Source organism: Myotis nattereri, assembly GCF_964212035.1.
Source record: "Myotis nattereri genome assembly, chromosome: 2".
NCBI lineage: Eukaryota > Metazoa > Chordata > Mammalia > Chiroptera > Vespertilionidae > Myotis > Myotis nattereri.
Genome location: NC_138076.1, coordinates 177,482,573 through 177,503,210, shown reverse-complemented (window position 1 = coordinate 177,503,210; position 20,638 = coordinate 177,482,573). Strand labels below are relative to the sequence as shown.

At 41.0% G+C, this 20,638-nt stretch overlaps 1 protein-coding gene across 1 annotated transcript in view; it reads right to left on the bottom strand.

The window, feature by feature from the left end:
• Positions 1 to 2,007: 2,007 nt before the first annotated feature.
• The window catches only part of SINHCAF (SIN3-HDAC complex associated factor), a 35,343-nt gene continuing 16,712 nt past the window's right edge, over positions 2,008 to 20,638 (bottom strand). Inside the window, exons 4-6 of the mRNA XM_081084646.1 lie at positions 19,510 to 19,636; positions 7,983 to 8,133; positions 2,008 to 4,117 (exon numbers count right to left, since the gene is read on the bottom strand). Coding sequence (XP_080940772.1) covers positions 3,958 to 4,117; positions 7,983 to 8,133; positions 19,510 to 19,636 — 438 coding nt within the window. The 3' untranslated portion in view covers positions 2,008 to 3,957. The remainder of the gene's footprint in view (positions 4,118 to 7,982; positions 8,134 to 19,509; positions 19,637 to 20,638) is intronic.

Genomic DNA, 20,638 nt, shown 5'->3' with positions numbered 1-20,638 from the left:
ACTGTCCTAGGGACTCTGAACCGAGCGGCTCCCCGGGGCCTTCCCCTCCTCACTGCAGAGCTAGCACTCAGTCTGGCTACCTCCACTTACTTTTAGACTAAGCCCCCCGGAGACTATTTCCTCCACAGACAGTCTATAATGGGTGCTTTCAACATCAAAATTAAGAAACAAAATTTGATTAACTGACTTAGAGTCAAGGCCAAGCTCTCGGCAAGGGTAAAGCTTGCCTCTCATTGTCAGCCTTCGGAAGAGACCCAGGTAACCACCCCCAAGGGCAGGTAAGGGGGCGCCCACCACAGCTACCGCGGGGACAGGGTTCAGTTTGGAGCAAGAGCTTTGGGAAAGCGGACTTTATCTCAGTTGCATGACCTCCTTGCACTCCACTCACCTGCAAACAGGCTTTGTTTTGTTTTACTTTGCAAGGTTATTTAAACAATGTTTAAACTTGCCTGCCCATAGTAGGTGTTTGATCATAGGGGTGTTCTTTTTACTTGCTACACAAAGCACTTATATTTCAAGTAATTCAGTTTAAAAAAATGAGGTGCTGTGGCGGACACAGCTCTAAGGTGTTCCTGGTGACGCCCACATCCCCTCTCGGCGTTCATGCATAGTTCCCTCCACTTGAGTGTGGTCTGTACCCCAGAAGACGGTCTCCCTAGCAGACTAGCTCTGGGGACCTGCTAGCTCCATGCAGAAAATGGCCATGTTGGGAGATGGCAGGTGTCAAGTGAGTGTGGAAGTGGACGATTCCCAAGTCACCTAATCGGAGTGCAACCCAGCTGACACCTTGTTGCAGCCTTGTGAGACCCCAAGAAAAGGATCCAGCTACACTGTGCCTGGACGGAAACTGAGATCAATGTCCTTCAAACCACTGAACGTGTGGTAATTTATTACACAGCAGTAGATAATATAGGTAAGTCATCTTCCCACCACCCTAGGTTAACTTAGTAACTTCATAGTAACTAGATCCATAGCCGGCAAAACCACCTGACTATCCTAAAGCAAATTTAAACCCTGACTGGAGTATAAAAAGTTTGGCCCATAGGATCTACTTTTCCCAGGTCATAGACGATGTTTTCACAACTTTGATATGGGATGCACCCATTTGGATCCCTCAGAATTCAGTGACTCAAATAGCTAATGAGGGCCAGGGCCAGGAACTAGAGAACCCAATGCCAACATCCACCTTTCCCTGTATCCAATTTTATAATTTATCTCGTCTCAACGATGCCTCCCACTATGTCCTTAGACAATAAAGTCACATCAAAAACATTAGAACAGTGGAGGGAAGTGCAATATCACACAGCAATAAAAAAGGGTTAAATCTTGCCATATGCACCCTGGCTGGTTTGGCTCAGTGGATAGAGCTTTGGCCTGCAGACTGAAGGGTCCCGGGTTCGATTCCGCTCAAGGGCACATGCCTGGTAGTGGGCTTGATCGCCGGTAGGGGGCGTGTAGGAGGCAGCTGATCAGTGATTCTCTCTTTCTCTCTCCCTTCCTCTCTGAAATCAATAAAAATATATATATTTTAAAAATCTTGCCATATGCAACAACATGAATGGACCTAGAGGGTATTATGCTAAGTGAGGCAAGTCAGAGAAAAGACAAACACCATATGGTTTTACTTACATGTGTAATTTAAAATAAATCAACCAAACACACAAACAAAGCAACAATTAAGTTATAGATGTGTGGATAATGTAAGTTCTAAAACCTGGGCATGTGCCCTGACCAGGAGTCTAACCGGCAACCCTCAGAAATAGAGACCACAAGGATGGCTACCAGAGGGGAGAAAGTGGGGAGATGGGTGGAAAAGGTGAGGGTAATATAGTCAATAATATTATGTCAAGTTTGCAGTAACAGATGATTATTAGAATTAATGGGGTGATCACACTGTAAGGTATAAAAACATCAAATCACCAGACTGTCTACTTGGAACTAACATAACTAATGTATTATTGCATACCAACTATACAAACAAAGCCACAAAACAGCCTCTTTTATTTTCTATTAAGACTAAATTTATTCAATAACCTAGTAAAAGTTTTGAGTATAAGTATTCAACAGTATAAAAAGTACAAAACAGATTTGTAGATTTCTAATATATTAATACAAAGTGCATGACTACATACAGTACATCCTACAGGCAAAGAGAGGTGGAAGGGAAAAAGAAGACTGTGGTTGACTGTGGTCTAGTAATAAATAAATAAATACAGAAGTAGAGATGATCCATATTATAGTATATTCTACCACCGACACTGTAGCCAAAATGTACAAAATAAAAAAATAAAAAAAAGGACCATTTCAAAGTAACTCGGGAGGAAGAGGAGAATGGCTGAGACTCTTGCAGTACACCTTCGAGGCTGTGGGGGCGCTGCCCCAAACCACTGTATAGTCTGTACAGACGGTGGCTTGTAGTTTCTTCCCAAGGAATATAAAATTCTAAGTTTAGAATAAGAACTATAAAACTACAGGGTGACCATAAAAAGTAGCTCACTCCTTATTGTTATTCATACTATCCAATTTTTAAAATCAGGCTTTAAAAATAAGCACCGAGTCATTTTATTATAAAGATAAGGTCGGAAAATGATCCTCCCTCGTTCTGAAAAAGTGTGAACCGGTAATATTCTTCCTGAATTGATAGAAAAGAGGCAATGAGAGTACTTGGGTTTGAGTTCAAGGAACAGGCTTTTCATAAAAATTTTAGAACCGAAGGGCCCCACGTTCAGGATTTATCATCTAAAATCTCAATGTTCAGAAAACCTGACTACAAAAAGCCAAACCCACTCAGCATTAACACACCTCTTTTCTTTTACTAGCATTTTACTTTAATATAGTGGTGGGGGGAGACGCTAAAACCCTCATACATTAAAACAAGTTGAACAAACACTCTACACAGATAAAACCTTCACAAAGGTCAACTGAAGTAATCCAGAGCTAAAACTGAATTGTGTAGCTTTTCAATGAAGTCACCGGTAAGCAACACGAGCCAAAGTCAATTATTTACACACTCGGCGAGCCCTCTGAGAAGCGTGCCCCCAGAAGCATCAACCTTTGTTATTTTTATGCTATTCTGAAAGCCTGCACATTTTTCAGATATCTGAACATGTTTCATAGAGTGTGTTCTCTCCCATGTGGTAAAATAAAGCTTTGGTACTATCTATATTAAGATTGCTTATCCTGAAGACTTGCTTGACATTTCCCCAAGAGGAGCTTCAATTCTGCTTTAGAAGTTTCATATAAATTAAAATCTTCATCAAATAGCAATATGAAGGAGGTGACACAGGATACAACATATACAGTCCAGTTACCTCTTTGTATACTTAGAAATGACTCCTTCAAGGTATTTGTACCAGAGAGCTTATTCTGTCCTGCTTAATATTCAGTAGTACAGGTTTGAATCCTCAGAACCTTGGCAAGACCTTAATATTTTAAAATTATTAACAACTACCTCGAGGGGCAAGTCCAGGTTACTGGTTTATGACAAATTCATGATCATGAAGGAAAACAAGTGTAGTCAGCCATCTTTAAAAATGCCCCAACCACTGCTTCTCAATATAGAAAGACTAAAAACTACGTACGTTTATCATACAACAAATCCCATCTCTGTCCCCTGAAGTCCCCCTAATTTCATTCATGAGAAGGGGATTTAAAAGAAAAAGACTTAAAGAGCACTTTACAGCAGCATTCAGCTTTCCTATGAAATACTCAGCATCTTAAATATTATGTACATGTCTGTTTTTCCTTTTAGTAAGCTAGACACTGGCTTCAGAGTTGGTGGAACTTGTGGAAGTGGAGGAAAAAATAACCCATTCGGAACTATTCTAGAAATTGTCTTTTGGCAGAATAGCAGGTATCCAAGTGAAAAACAGGAAGGTCATTTTGTTGCTGTGTTTTGGGTTTTTTTCCCCCCTAAAATTTCAATCATTTCCTGTTCCCCTTCTACATACACCTCAGTCACCACTCCTGGGTGGAGATGGGCAGAGGCTCTGGGCTGGGCTCCTCCGGCTTCTCTGCAGCCGCCTTCTTGTTGCTGCAGCAAGGCTTGAAGAGGTGAGTGTCAATGAGGACTTCCCCAAAGCGGCCTTTATAGATAATCCCACAACATATTTTCTGTCTAAAAGAAAAATGGAGAGAACGAAATATATTAATAAGGCAGAAGAACAGGGATACAAAAAAAAACACAAAACACCAACTCATCATAATAGCTAGTACAACATGATCCGAAGGGTCTACTTCCACATTCCAAAAAAGGGCTCCCAAAGCCTGGCCAGTGTGGTTCAATGGTGGAGTGTTGACCTATGAACCAGGAGGTGGACTCATGCCCGGGGGATCCATCCCCAGTGTAGGGCATGCAGGAAGCAGCCAATCAATAATTTTCTCTCATCATTTATGTTTCTCTCCCTCTCCCTTCCTCTCTGAAATCAATAAAAAATACATTAAAAAGGTGAGGGGCCTCCTAGAGAAACCCCACTGGCTAGGTAATGGGAAGTACCCAGGTCCCATACATCCCACACTGGAATCTTACCCGATATTAAGGGGAAAGAAGGCATTCTGGGAGACAGCAGTCAGTTTCAAAGGCTGCTCCCAAACTTGTAAACTGTTTCCTCCAAAAATCACCAACTCTTGAAGAAAAATAGCCACCATAACCAGGCTGACACAGCTGGTAGTTCTATATTTAAATACTTAGTAGATATAAAATATATACGTAACGGCACTCAAAAAATGAGAACACATAACACCCACACCTCACATACTGTAATGAAAAAAAATGGTCACTTCCTGTGAAGCCCCCAGTTTGCCTGCCTCTAACCGCTTCCCACCCCACCTCATTCTCTCCTCGTTTTAGGTTTGGCACTCCTTTATTCTTTTTGTACTTCCTGGTTTACTGCGTTTGCATCTTTAAACATGTTGCTTAGTTATCTCATTCAGACATATGCATATTTTATGTGTATAAAATATAATGATCTCATATATAAAATCAGACATATACAGGGTGGGACAAGTAGGTTTACAGTTGTTATGGAAGATAATACAATAATGCATCCTCACAACTGTAAACCTACTTTTGCCACACCCTGTATATAAAATTAGATCACACTGACTTTATGCATAGTATTTATAGAATGTAGAAATATGGTATCACACGGTATGCCGTAATTTATTTTGCTCAGCATTAACTGAGGTTCATGCATAGTTAGGTAAAGCTTTAATTCATTTTAACTTAGTACAGTATCCCACCACGTGAATATACCACACTTTATCCATTCTCCTTTTTGTTATTACAAACATGCTGTACATTCTCAGTGCATATATCTAAAGGTTTTTTTCTAGGTGATGTTGTCAGGATATAAGAATGGGAATATGCTCAATTTTGCTCGAAAATGTCAATTTGGTTCCCTTTCGATTCCTATTTTGCTAAGTTTTATTTTAAGGAATGTTCAAATTTATCAAAGACCTTCAACCTATCACTAAGATGATAGGCATTTTTTTCCTGCTCATTTAGAAACTGTTGGTGTGGCAAATTATATTAGTTGACTTTCTAATGTTTAAAACAATCTTATATCTTTAGGATAATCTAATCTGATCAGGATATACTGTTTTGATGTCAAAGTTATGTCAGCGTCATAGAATGCTTGGGCCCTATGCCCTCTTTTATCTGTAATCTGGAAAAGCCAGTTGCAAGATCACTATCATTTGTTCCTGATGTGTTTGGGAGAACTTGCGTATCTGGGCATGGGATTGTTTGAGGGAAAACTTGTAACCACCGAGTCAATTTCCTTATTATGAGCTAGTCGGGTTTTTTATTTTTCCTTGAGACAGTTTTGGTAAGCTGTCTTTTTCTACTAATGTATATACTTCACATAAATGATCAAATTTATTGGCATGTAGTTGTTAATGTCTTTTTGGCTTTTAAATTTCTGCTTTAGCTAAGCTAAATCTCCCTTTTCTTAGCTAAAATACGTATGTGTAACACTGTCTCTTTTTCTTGATCTGCATTATCTCTAGTAATTTTTTTGGCCAGGTCATTTTCAGCAACCAGTTCTTAGCCTTATTGATCCTATCCACTGCATACTGGTTTTCTACTCCATTTATTTCTACTTGTTATCTTTAGGATTCCCTTGCTTTTATTTTTTCTTATATTGGGTTTCATTAACCTTTAAATTGGATATATATCACTTCATTTGCTTTTAGTCTTTCATTTATAAAAAGCATTAGGAGGATAACTTTACTTTTCTTTTTACCTTCTTTTATTTTTAATATATTTTTACTGATTTCAGAGAGGAAGGGAGAGGGAAAGACAGAAACACCAATGATGAGAGAGAATCACTGATCGGCTGCCTCCTGCATGCCTCCTATAGGGGAGTAAGCCCGCAACCTGGGCATGTGCCCTTGACCAGAATCAAATCTGGGACCCTTCAGTCTGCAGGCCACTGAGCCAAACCAAACCAGCTAGGGTGCTCTTTTACCTCTTTAATGTCATACCACCTGTTTTGATTTGTAGTATTTTTCATTTATTTTTTAGTTATGAAGATTTTCTATTTTATAATATACTTTCTTCTTTTTTAAAAAAAAAATGTATTTCATTGATTTTTTACAGAGAGGAAGGGAGAGGGATAGAGAATTAGAAACATCGATGAGAGAGAAACATTGATCAGCTGCCTCCTTGCACACCCCCTACTGGGATGTGTCCGCAACCAAGGTACATGCCCTTGACTGGAATCGAACCTGGGACCCTTCAGTCCACAGGCCGATGCTCTGTCCACTGAACCAAACCGGCCAGGGCTCCATTGGTTTTTTTACGAGTGGAAAGGATGGGGGTGGGGGAGAGAAAGAGAGAGAAACATGGTGTGACAGACACATTAATTGGTTGCCTCCCCCACACACCCAGACTCGGGGGAGAGGGGCTGGGATCAGAAATGCTGGGGAATCGAATCCATGACCCTCTGATGCAAAGGCTGCTGCTTTAAACACTGAGCCATGCTGGCCAGGGCTGTTCCACTATTTATGCATTCACTGCTTGCTTCTTGTATGTGCCCTGACCAGGAATCGAACCTGCCTTGGTATACCAGGACAATGCTCTAACCAACTGACCTGCCCAGCCATATTTGCTACTGTCTTTAATTTTCCTTCTCAATATTTCAATATAGGGTCTCTTTATTCTGCCTGCTCTGCTGCAGAATGTTCATTATTGAGGGTCAACTTGGCAGCCACTCTCAATTTTTTGCTAGTCAAAAAGTCTTATGCCCTTATTTAAAAAAGATATTTTTGCTACATGTATACAATTCTAGTTTGAGAGTCATTAACTCTTGGGCCACTGAAGAAAACAACGTATTGTTTTCCGGCTTCCTTCATTCATGTGGAGAGTTCAGCTTTGTGTTTGTTGTTCCTTTGAAAGTAATATCTGTTTTCTCTCTGCCTAAAGGTCTGTTTTGTCTTTCATGTTCTATAGTTTCACTATGATGTGTCTATGGATAAATTTTCTTTACTCATAAGACAATTGGTTATTTGCTTTTAATTTGTTAGTCTTCCTAAATCTGTGAACTAGAAAATCCTTAACCACTTTTCTCTTTGAATATTTTTCTCTTTTCTAGCCTATCATCTTCCTGACTTAGGAGTCCCACATTTACTTAGTATTGACCTGTTTATTCCTTATTAACTTGTCCACTTTTCAATGCCATTTTTAAAAAATTTAAAAATATGTATTTCAAGCCCTTTTACTTTTTTCAGTGAATGAGTTGGTCAGAATGAATACCTAAGTCTACTCCATTACGGGGAAAATTCAGGTTCCCTAACATGATTTTCATTTTAAGTCATTTGAAATAGGAAAAAACACAAAATCCCAACCCTCAGCTCAATTCTTGCTTAATCCACCTCCAAGCATGTGTGCTAACAGCCATTTAATTGCTAAGGAAGGAGGGACCTGTTGCCTGTAATTAAGAAGGCTTGTTGGTCAGAGAGGTATTTTCTATCGCATTTACCTTTTCCAGTACGTGAGATCTAAAAAGGAAAAAACTGGCGTTCTGCTGGAGCCCGAAGCCACCTCTGTGTCTGAGCCCTCATCTGACTGGTTACTGTAGCAAGGGGACTGGGCGGGGGAGGCACTTGAGGTGGTGCTGTGAGCGTCAGAATCTGCAAGGAAGAGAGAACAAATTATTCTTTCATTATATGCGACTGCAACTAAACCTCGGCATAAAACACTGTGAATGAGTTAGTAAAAATAAATAAACAAATAAATAAAAATTATTTTCTATTCACTACTGATACTTGAAGATATTTCTACTAACTAAAGTGTTTCTAAAACAATATGAGAACTTAAGTTTCCTGGAAGGTACGAGTAGACATACTTTGCCCTGTTCCTCCGGTTTTAATAAGAACAACTAAAAGCCGTGAACGTTACCTAAAAAATGAACCTAAAGACCCTGGAAGTTGTCAACAGCTAGAAAAGCTTGAGACCCAAGGAAGGTCATGGTAGTGAGTTCCCTAGTTATTATGGGCTTTCTTGTTGCCTCATAAATAGCCAACCCAGAAATACCTATGGATGCAGACAATTTTTTTTTTTAAGCCAACAAAAGCCTGCTCTCGCTATAGACCAGGAAAGGGGAAGCCTAGCAAGGCAGGAAACTTTTGTTAGACAATAGTTGCTCTACTCCTGGCACACCACAGAAAAAAACGGGCCCAACCCCACCCACCTTGGCCAAGGCCAAGCGGGGAGCCTAGGTTTCCATCCTCACAAGACTGTTCTGAGGCAGCCCAACATGTCCGCCAGCGTGTGTCATGGGAAGCCTATTGAAGAGTCAGGACTTTCACTATGGCCCACCGGAAATAGGGTCCCCCCACCATGTGGGAGCCTCAGTCCCCCACCACCTGGCAGCCATGGGGAGCTCCCACTTCAGATGTCAATGGACGAGGAGTGGAGAACTTGTAACACCACCAGGCAGGAACAAGGTGGCGTCCCTCCCCCACATCCCCTGCTGGAGGAGTATTTAAAAAAAAAAAAAAAAAAAAAAGCCAGTTAAAACAGAAGGTTGTAAATAAGATCCAATCTCAAAACATAATTCTTAAATTCCATGTTTCTATCAAAAATCATATCATATCCAGTACCTGGAAGATCTCACACTGAATGAAAAGGCAAGCAGATGTTAACACCAAAATGACAGAGATGACAAAATTATCTGATGAAAATTTTAAAGTAAACCATGACAAAAATGCTTCAACAAACCATTAGGAACATGCTTGAAACAAATGAAAACAGCCTCAGCAAATACCAGGTCTCAGTTTTTAAAAGATGACACTATAAAGAAAAACCAAGTGGAACTGAAATGTGAACTGAAAAAAATACAATAAATGAAATAAAAAGCTAATTGGATAGGCTCAACAGCAGAATGTAGAGGACAGAGAAAACAACCAGTGAACTGGAAGAACAAACAACAGAAATTACCCAACCTGAACAACACAGAGAAAACAAACGAACAGAGCTTTAGAGACCTGTGGGACTCTAACAAAAAACCAACATTCATGTCACTGTGGTCCTGGAAGGAAGGAGAAAGAGGGCGGAGGTGAAAAAATACTCAAAGAAATATAATGGCTGAAAACTTGCCAAACTTGGCAACAGACATAAACCTATAGGTTCAAGAAGTTGAGCACACCCTAAACAGGATATACCCAAAGAAATCAAAGCCAAGACACATAATTAGCCTTCTGAAAACTAAAGACACAGAAAAATGACGTTACAATAGACCCTGATTTAATAAGTAATAAAGGCAATTCATCAGATACAAACTAAATATGATTTAGTATTTTTGCCCTCAGAAGACTGCATATAAATTTCTGAAGTGGAAAGCAAATTGATAGTCACTGTGCTATAAGGATTATGCTGCTATTCCACAGCAGAGCAATGTCATAAACAGGGTTGAGCCTACCACACATCTTGCCTTTAGTTAAAGACTATCCCCCTCAAACGTGGGGGAGGGAGGGTGGGTGGGAGGTAATCAACCAAAGACCTTTTATGCATATTTGTACACATGCATATATGTATACAGTGGGGTGGTGAGGGCCTGGGGCAGGGTCGGGGGAGAAAGGGTTGAGGGGAGAAAAAAAGGGGACATATGTAATACTTTCAACAATAAAGATTTTATTCAATAAATAAAGACTATTCCCACCCACAGGTGGGTAGAGCAATCCTTCAATTCAAAGAACCAAGCAAATATTTACTAAGTACAGACAGTCCTCGGGTTACAACGGACTCCACATACATCGTTTTGTGGTTATGTCACCATCTCCCATTTATTTATTTTAAAAAAAGTTCCGTCATTTCGATGTATGTACATATGTGCTTTATGTTTTTTATTATTTATTTACCACAAGAAAAGGTCAGGAATCTTTCTTTTAAACTTTTTTTACTGTTTCACTTAATTACTGCTGTGTATGTGCTCCATGTGAGTGACATAGGTGCTTATGTAGGTGGGTTCCGACTTACGGCGAAAAATCACGTTATGTCGCGCTTTAGGAACGGATCTCCAACGTAACCCGGGGACCTACTGTATCTACTAGCCATCCAACCCTGTGTCATATCCTGCATGGAAAGAAATAGACTAAAAAAAACGTTTTTGAATAGAGCTCATAAGTGTTTTGTATTAACAAAAGTTTACATAAAATTAAGTAACTAAAATAAAGAAAGCACCATCAGTGTTCTAATATGCTGATTCATTTCTAATATATGAATAGTTTAACTTCATAAAAATAATTCTCACCTTGCCTGGCCAGTGTGGCTCAGTGGTTGAGCATCGACCTATGAATCAAGAGGTTACAATTGGATTCCCAGTCAAGGCACATGCCCAGATTGCAGGCTCAATCCCCAGTGTGGGGCGTGCAGGAGGCAGCCGATCAACGATTGATGTTTCTCTCTCTCTCTTTTCCTCTCCCTTCCTCTCTGAAATAGGTAAAAAGACATCTATACTAATAAAAGCCTAGGTGGCCCTTGTGCACAACGTTGCCACAAGATGGCCAAACACACAGCTTGGGGGTCCTGTGGCCCGTGGCTCTGTGTGGCACGGAGGAGGCGGGTCGTGGCAGGGGAGGGTAGTTGGGGGTGGTCGGGCTGGCAGGGGAGCAGTTAGGTGTCAATCAGGCCGGCAGGGGAGCAGTTAGGTAGGGGGTGATCAGGCTGGCAGGCAGAAGCGGTTAGGGGCAATCAGGCAGGTAGGCGAGCGGTTAGGAGCAAGAGGTCCCGGATTGTGAAAGGGTGCAGGCCAGGCTGAGGGACACCCCGCCCCACCTCCATGCACGAATTTCGTACACTGGGCCACTAGTCCTATCTAATAAAAGAGAAACATGGTAATTAGCGTACGACCGCTACCCTTCCCATTGGCTAATCAGGGCAACATGCAAATTAACTGCCAGCCAAGATGGCGGCCGGCAGCCAGGCAGCTGGAAGCAAACATGAGGCTTGCTTGCTTCAGTGACGGAGGACTCCAACGTTCCCCGCCTGCCGCTGCCAGCCTCTGAGCTGCAACTCTAAGCAACTATGTTACAAATATAGAAGCTAAACAAAACCCCAGAAACCTGCTTTAGTCCGCCGCCGGGCTTCAGCCAGCAGGATCGCAACATTGTTTCAAATACAGAAGGTAAACAAAGGCCAGAAACCTGCTTTCAGCAGCGGAGGCCTAAGAGCTGGAGCCAAGCCTGAGAGCTAAAACTGGCCCAGAATTTAAAAAGAAAAAGAAAAAAAGGAGCATTTGGGAGCTTCAGTCACCCACCAGCCTGAAAACAGCCCTCAGCCCCTCACCCAGACTGGCCAGGCACCCCAGTGGGGACCCCCACCCTGAAGGGTGTGTGACCAGCTGCAAACAGCCATCATCCCCTCACCCAGGATGGCCAGGCACCCCAGTGGGGACCCCCACCCTGATCCAGGACACCCTTCAGGGCAAATCAGCCAGCCCCCACCCATGCACCAGGCCTCTACCCTATATAGTAAAAGGGTAATATGCCTACCAACACCGGGATCAGCAGAGCCGCGAGGCCTCCCGGCACCGGGATCAGCGTGACAGGGTGCGGCGCCCCAACCCCCTGATCGGCCCTGCTCTGTGTGTGACGGGGTAGAGCCATAACCTCCCCATCGGCTCTGCCCTGAGTGTGAGAGTGGTGGCGCCCCAACCCCGATTGGCCCTGCTCTGTGGGTGATAGAGGGTGGCGCCCCAACCCCCTGATCCGCCCTGCTGTGTGTGTGACAGGGAATGGTGCCCCAACTCCCCTATTGGCCCTACTCTGTGAGTGACAGGGGGGAGCTCCTCAACCACCTGATGGGCCCTGCTCTGTGTGTGACAGGGTACGGAGCCCCAACCCCCCTGATGGGCCCTGCTCTGTGCGTGACAGGGGGCAGCGCCCCAACCCCGATTGGCCCTGCTCTGTGCGTGACAGGGGGTGGCGCCACAACCTCCCCATCAACCCTGCCTTGAGTGTGACAGGGGGCGGTGCCCCAACCCCCCAATCGGCCCTACCATGAGTGTGACTGAGGGTGGCATCGCAACCTCCCAATCTGCCCTGCTCTGTGCATGACAGGGGGTGGCGCCCCAACTCCCCAATCGGCCCTGCTCTGAGCCCGACCAGGGGCTGCACCTAGGGATTGGGCCTGCCCTCTGCCACCTGGGAGCAGGCCTAAGCCAGCAGGTCGTTATCTCCCGAGGGGGTCCCAGACTGTGAGAGGGCACAGGCCGGGTTGAGGGACCCCCTTCCCCCTGTGTGCACAAATTTTTGTGCACCGGGCCTCTAGTATTTATTTATTTTTAAAATATAGTTTATTGATTTTTTACAGAGAGGAAGGGAGAGAGATAGAGAGTTGGAAACATCGATCAGCTGCCTCCTGCACATCCCCCACTGGGGATGTGCCCACAACCCAGGTACATGCCCTTGACCGGAATCGAACCCGGGACCTTTCAGTCCGCAGGCTGACGCTCTATCCACTGAGCCAAACCGGTTTTGGCGGGCCTCTAGTATTTAAATAAAAACACAAAAAAGAAAACTCACTATATTAGGAAGTGCTCAATATCTATGAACCGTTTGAAAGTGCAGTTATTTGACCATTTCCAACCTATAAGAATGACAATTTCATATGGTTTAATCTAATACTTGTGATACTAGGATACAACTTAATTATATACAAACACATTTTGTAAGAAAAACTCTCTTCTAGAATGTAGTTCTAGAAATTCTTTAAAGAACTGCAATTTAAACAAAATTTTTAAACAGGGTTTGGAAAGGCACAAAAGAGTAATTGGATAGCATGGCATGGCGTAGGTAGGTGCAATGAGCAAACTGTGGAAGCAGAACACACTGCGCACATGGAGGCATCTACTCAGTCCAAACATTCTTCTGAAATAGAACCTTCAAGGACTTGTTAGGGATTTTCAACTTTATTCTGTAGCAATCAGAAATCATTGCAGATTTTAGAAAGAAGGATGACAAAAAAATAGCTAACATTTATAGAGGAATTTGTTGCATTTTTAAAAATCCTTTTCTCTAATTAGGAAATTGTGGTTACGTCAATGTTAAGTGACACCGGGGTCACATATTTGTAGGTGTCAAGAACTAGAACTCAGATCCAGAGTTTCCAGCAGCTTCAGGTCCAAAGCCTTTGGAAAGAATGCCTCAGGAAGAGGAATGCAGGTCAGGTACAGGCAGGATGCTCAGAAGCAAATACATAACCTGAGCAAGGAAACCATTCAGAGGGTGATGTATAAAAATTCAAATATGTCACAACTGTTTGGTATGTTGAATACAGGTGCTAGCAATTCACAATGCACCTGGGAAACCCAGTGTAAGTCTGAACCTCCAAAACCCACACATCTTTCCTTTTCAAAGGGACTTACTTTTCAGTTTCCAGCCCCAATCTAAAATTAACTGTGCATATTCTCTAAGTAAGGCAAACGTTAGTCACATGTCACTTTCCCTATAATTAAACAAAGGAGCAAGGAATATATGTATGTGTATAATCAATTCCTCTAACCACTGTCAAGTGGTATAATAAAATTACTATTTCCCAAATGTTTATTAAAACATCTACTGACGGAGGGAGTAGTTTATAGAAGGGGTCAATGAGGGTCGGGGGGGAGAGACATCTTTAATACTTTCAACAATAAAGATTTAAAAAATAAAAGTGGAGAGATTTCAAACAAACAAACAAAAACATCTAGTGAGAATGAAGGGTAGAGTTAGTCATTTTTTTCTCCTTGGAGATAGCTGGTGAAGAAGGGAATATATATAATTAAAACATACATACTTAATGTTAGCAAAATATTTTACTAGAAAGGTACTAAAATATTTTAGCCAAAGATTAAATACAGAGTAGGCAAAATTAGGTCTACAGTTGTTCTTATGGAAAATAAAAAAAAAATACAATATTAAACTGTAAAAATATCCAAGGTCCCAAAAAGCAGTCATTTGTGTGATTAATTTGGTACATCCAAAGCCCTCCTCATCAATGAAAATCTCATATACAGTAATTGAATTAACGTGAATTTTGAATATCTGGACCATTGCTTACATGTTAGTATTTCTTGCATTTTTAACCCCACATGGAGAACAAGCTGGGAAGTGAGGTGTTCAGGAAATCGTATGTGGCAGAGGTGGTGGGAAGAAGACAGTTGAGCTTTTTCCCACTGAGAAACTGCATTTTCCATCTTCCCAGGCAAAACAAATGGGTATTCTTCTCATACCATTTCAACGGTACCTTAGGAAAGTCTTGTCATTTAACAAATATGTCATACACTTAAGATTAATAGGAATGGTTTCATAAAATAGTGTGACTAAAGGAAATCACTATGCCAAACCCAGCAAATTGTTGAAAATGTTAAATGCCAGCATGTTCTAATTGGGACTCATAACTCTTATTTCCTACTGGCTTAGAGTATTTGATGTAAAGAATGGAGTGCAATGATAATGATATATTCCCACTTGGTCATATAGGACCAGCTTCATACTCAATATATTCACTAATGACTCAAACATCTGGCTATTAACATGCCCTAATTCCCCCCTCCCCCTTTTTTTGGTTAACTGCCATGGATCAAATGTTTCTTCTACACAACTGATTCATTTATTTTAATGGCTGCCTTTTAATTTTAGGCTTTTCTTGCTCACTGCCATTATCTATGTATGTAGTCAGTAGAAAACAAAATGTGACCATACTTTTTGGTGGAAAGACTTCACCTTAAAAGTGAAAATTTTGAGCCCTAACTGGTTTGGCTCAGTGGATAGAGTGTTGGCCTGTGGACTGAAGGGTCCCAGGTTCGATTTCAGTCAAGGGCATGTACCTTGGTTGTGGGCACATCCCCAGTAGGGGGTGTGCAGGAAGCAGCTGGTCAATGTTTCTCTCTCATCAATATTTCTAACTCTCTATCCCTCTCCCTTCCTCTCTGTAAAAAATCAATAAAATATGCTTTTAAAAAAGCGAACATTTTGAAAGTTGAAAGAAATAGCTTGGAATAATGCCACCAAAGGCTGAGTGGAAATTGCCCCTTTCAAAGGTGCCATTTTTATGAGATAAGAATTTAGGCCGAAACCGGTTTGGCTCAGTGGATAGAGCGTCAGCCTGCGGACTGAAAGGTCCCGGGTTCGATTCCGGTCAAGGGCATGTACCAGGGTTGTGGGCACATCCCCGGTGGGAGATGTGCAGGAGGCAGCTGATCGATGTTTCTCTCTCATCGATGTTTCTAACTCTCTATCTCTCTCCCTTCCTCTCTGTAAAAAATCAATAAAATATATTAAAAAAAAAAAAGAATTTAGTGTTTACTAGTTCATCTGGAAAGAATAATTCTATATAATAAAGAGGTAATATGCAAGTTGACCGTCACACCCTCACACAAGATAGCCGGCAAGGGAGAGCAGTTGGGTGACCAGGCCAAGAGGGAAGTTGGGGGCAACTTGGGCCTTCAAGGCAGGGCAGTTGGAGGCAACCGGGCTGGCAGGGGAGCAGTTAGGCATCAATCAGGCTGGCAGAGGAGTGGTTAAGGCAGGGGTGGGCAATCTTTTTGACTTGAGGGCCACAATGGGTTCTTAAACTGGACCGGAGGGCCGGAACAAAAGCATGGATGGAGTGTTTGTGTGAACTAATATAAATTCAAAGTAAACATCATTACATAAAACTGTACGGTCTTTTTTTTTTTTAGTTTTATTCATTTCAAATGGGCCGGATCTGGCCCGCGGGTCATAGTTTGCCCACAGCTGGTTAGGGGGTGATCAGGCTGGCAGGCAGAAGTGGTTAGAGGCAATCAGGCAGACAGGCAGGTGAGCAGTTGGGAGCCAGCAGTCCTGGATTGTTGAGAGAGGGGGATCGGGCCTAAACTGGCAGTCAGACATCCCCGAGAGGGTGCAGGCTGGGCCGAGGGACAACCCCTCCACACCCATGCATGAATTTCATGCACTGGGCTTCTAGTGTGTTGTATAATTTGAAATAAAGGTGTATAGTAGCCTTATGAAGAAGAGCATTATTACTGATACAAACCATTGTGAATGGGTGAAATTGTTAAATGGATAACATTGATAAAGTTTTCATGCACAGGCAAAATGTATTCACCAGGTTTCTAGGTAGCAGTCTGCTTTTACTTTGTAATTTGTAGTCCTCAAAAGACTTTAAAAAAAAATAAAGTCCAAAGAAATAAAAATAAAGTCCATCCTCATACTTAGGTTATATAGGTCAGTCTTCTTTATTTTTTTCTAAATTCCATGTTAATGTCCAGTGGTAACATATACATACATATATGTTATATATTGAGGCATCTCTACTATGTAAGCAAGAAATAATTGCTCTTTTCGTCCTAGCTCCCAAACTGTGAACACCTACACAGAATTCTAATGTAGCAGAAACTAAATGAACATTTCTAGAACCAAATCATTGCATGTTACTGCCATTCAAAGAGTACCCTGTTCTGTTATATACTGTTTTTAGTGAAAGAATATATAGTCTTCCAGAACTACATTATGATCTTTGTCTAATCATAGTTTTTTTCTTCATAATGACAAGGTAGTGTTTACTTACCACAATATTATTATAAATGGATAAGTCACCTGTGACAGTATAAAGAAAGGAAATGCTTTCTGAAAAGACTGGAGATGCTCATTTAGAATTTTAAGTGGTAATTTTGGAATTCATTTACCAATGCCAGCCTATGGTCTCAAACATAAAATTCTTTAAATTGATTTTTAGAGAGAGAGGAAGGGAGAGGGAGAAACATCAATATGAGAGCAGAATACTCTGTATAGGCCCCCCACCAGAAGGGATCATCAAGCAGCATCCTGGGCATGTGCCCTGACCAGGAATCAAACCAGCAACCCTTCAGTGCACAGGACAACTCCCAACCAACTGAGCCACACCGGCCAGGGCTATGTAATTCTTAATATAGATGTTAAAATTGTATTTGTATGATTGGATAAAATCATTTATTTCCCTAAGTTGGTGCCAGTTTCAAAGAATAAGTCTCTTAGATACCATAATTAAATTTGTGTTTACAGCTGATCATGAGTTTCTTAATCTTAATTATTCTGGAGTATTGACCTAGAGACATTTATTATGCTGTTCTTATGAAAACTCCAACAGGACATTTTGACAGAGCATAATGATGGTGATGACAGGAAATGCATGTGACTAAAAGATTTACTTCTAATTTCAGTGTTTTTCAAAGCTCATTGTCACCCTTCCCTAGGAAGCCTCTTCAGACTTCTCTAATAGCACCCCAATATATTTTATTATAGATTGGAAAAAGAAAATACAAAATTAATAAATACTAATATAAGAATAAACTGTCTCGCATCTCACATCTGTAAACCTAATTTTGCCCAACTCTGTAAACCATCAGAATAACTAAGGACTGGTAACACCTACTTACCCAAGAGCACAAAGTTAGCAGCAGATCTGGAAAGACTTTGGAGTTCTGAGGTATTGGTTATAGTGCCCCAGACCAGACAGCAGGATGGTATAGAAAGAGCACGAGGCTTTAAAGTTAGACAAACAGGAGGTCAAATTCATCTCTACCACTTACTAAGTGACCTGGGTCAAGGTTAACCCTTTGAGTGCCAACCAATATCCTAGGAACTATGCTAAAATTGCCAAGGCATTTTTGCTGATTTTACAGCAGTTTAGGAAGAAAATTATGAATTGCAAGTAAATGAAGTTACATATTCAAAAACTTAAGGAAACCTTTACTACATTGACATATTTAGCAATATCATCATCACTAATAAAAGCAGACTTAGATCTGGACGCCATTTCGAAGCTTTGATAGTGCTCCCGGCACTTTTGGTGAAAGACAGGAGGAGCGCGATCGCGCTCTCCGGCACTCTAGGGGTTAAATCACCACTGCAGTGCTAATCCCTATCACAGAAATCATGGCGATATCTGTGTATGTGAAGTGCTGGGTAGATATACCAAAGTGCTCGTGAGATGACAGCTATCCTTCCTTTCTCAGTCTACCTAGATCAGTAGATTTAACTGTTTTTCCATTGTTTCAAAACAAGCATTGATTGATAACATTTTGCCTATAGATTTTTTTTAATCCTGAAAACTCTAATACTGACCCACAACCCATGTCTACAATTCTGAAAAAGCTTTGAAAATGGAAAGTGTATTCCTAATCCATGTGGTCACTATATCTGGCTTGACCTGAACTATAATTAAGGAGCCAAACCTGACTAACCTATTTATAGTACAGTTTATTGATTCCAGTTACATGAACACTGTGTGCATATCTATTCCATCTATGTGAATACCGTTTCACTGCAGAAACACAAATGTGTTTGATTTAACAGCACTGCCTCATATCTTCCCCCACTCGGGGAGATGATACAAATGTCACATAATAGCATTATATGCCCTGCATTTCCTTTTCAAAATCTTAAATCTAAATTCCTGCAAACAGAAGTACCACTACAGGTGCCCTACATGCAACAACGACTTCCTATACGAGTTTATGAACTGGGTATTAATTGGTCATTCCTTTGCCCTTCCATCACTCTACACAATACACACACACACACACACACACACACTCCTAAATTCCAAAGTACTGAGGCTGAGTTCACTGCATTAGGTGAGTTATGATTTCTACTGTTACTTTCCAGGGCTTTGGTCTCAGATCATCCACTAATTATTTATGTTCCCTTCTACACATATTCAGGCCTCAATATCCTTATGCATAAAATATCAGGTAAACAAGCTTGAAAAATGTATCTTCTAGAAAATTAAGATGTCAGTAAAGAGAGCAAAGTGGCCTCAGCACAATATGAAGAAGTGGCTGGTTTGTGGAAGAATTTTCATGACATCAAAATCAAGGACAGTGTTCCAAGATTCCATAGAGATGATATCTCTACCAAGTCAACAATCCCCCTTCAAACACTCTTTTTTTAAAAAAGCAATAAAAGTAAAAAAAATGATCCATATACAGCATATGCCACCTCTGGGCAAAATAAAAACAAAACAACTATTCTTGAGTACTTGTGTTTCAGTTTCAAACTTACTATGACGTTTAAATTCCTTCTGTAGTTTGCTGATCTGGTTGCTTTTTATCCTGTTTCCAGATAGAGTTTTCACTTTCTTTGGTTTCAGTGTAGTCTTCAGGCTGGGTCCTGCCCTTGCATCTACCACCTGGAAGAAAATACTGAATATTTAATACCATTTTAAAAATGACACCTCTGTATTCCTTTGGTTCAGACAAATGCCTATTTGAAGGAGCCCAATTTCAGAACCACAGTTTTCTATTAGCGTGTTTGAGAGTCCGTGTGAACCTTTTTTTAATCATTACATGAAATTTAAAAATAGTTTACCTCTAACCATTATGCTGTACACCTGAAATTAATATAATATTGAATGAAAACTGTCATTGAAAAATAACATTTTAAAAAATAAACAAAAATTACAGCACATCAAGGAAAAGTAAAGAATAGTTTATATAGTGGGGGTTTGTTTGTTTGCTTTTTAAGTAGGTAATAGTAGGAGTCTGCTGGACAAAGACATTAAGTAGATTTATATATGGTGAGAATGGCCCATGGAGGTTAAGAAAAATCAAATTTAACAACTATCATTTCTATAGGATGTTTTGTAGTTTATAAAAAGCTTTCATATACTTTTGATTTTTACCTTCACCACAAAGCAGTAAGGGGGATATTTTTGTTACTCCAATTTTAGAGTGAAGGAAAACAAGAGAAATTAAATTATTTACTTCGCTTTATTTCACTAGGCTATTGAAAAGGGCAGAGTGAGTGGGAGGGGGACAAGACTCAAATCAAAGTGTTCAGACCTATGTTGTAAACTCTTTTCACTACCCACCCTTAACCCCTGAGGTCAGTTAAATGACGGCAATGGCATGTTCTCCCCCATCTAGCATGGACACGGGTTCAGCTCGTATGGTCCCATTTCTCATGCACTCACTCATATTTACTAGTTGCAGATTTCTACCCTTATGATGAAAGGTTGCCATCACCTTCGAAATCAAAATTTGGATCTCCTCCAGATGAGGCATTAAAGAAAAACTCCTTTTTTTAGTAAGTTAACAGACCCTCAGAAACCTACCATCATAATGTAAGTCACCAAAGGATAGTGTAAAGCAAGTATACGGAAAAAAGTAAAGAATAAATGACTGCCCGCTTA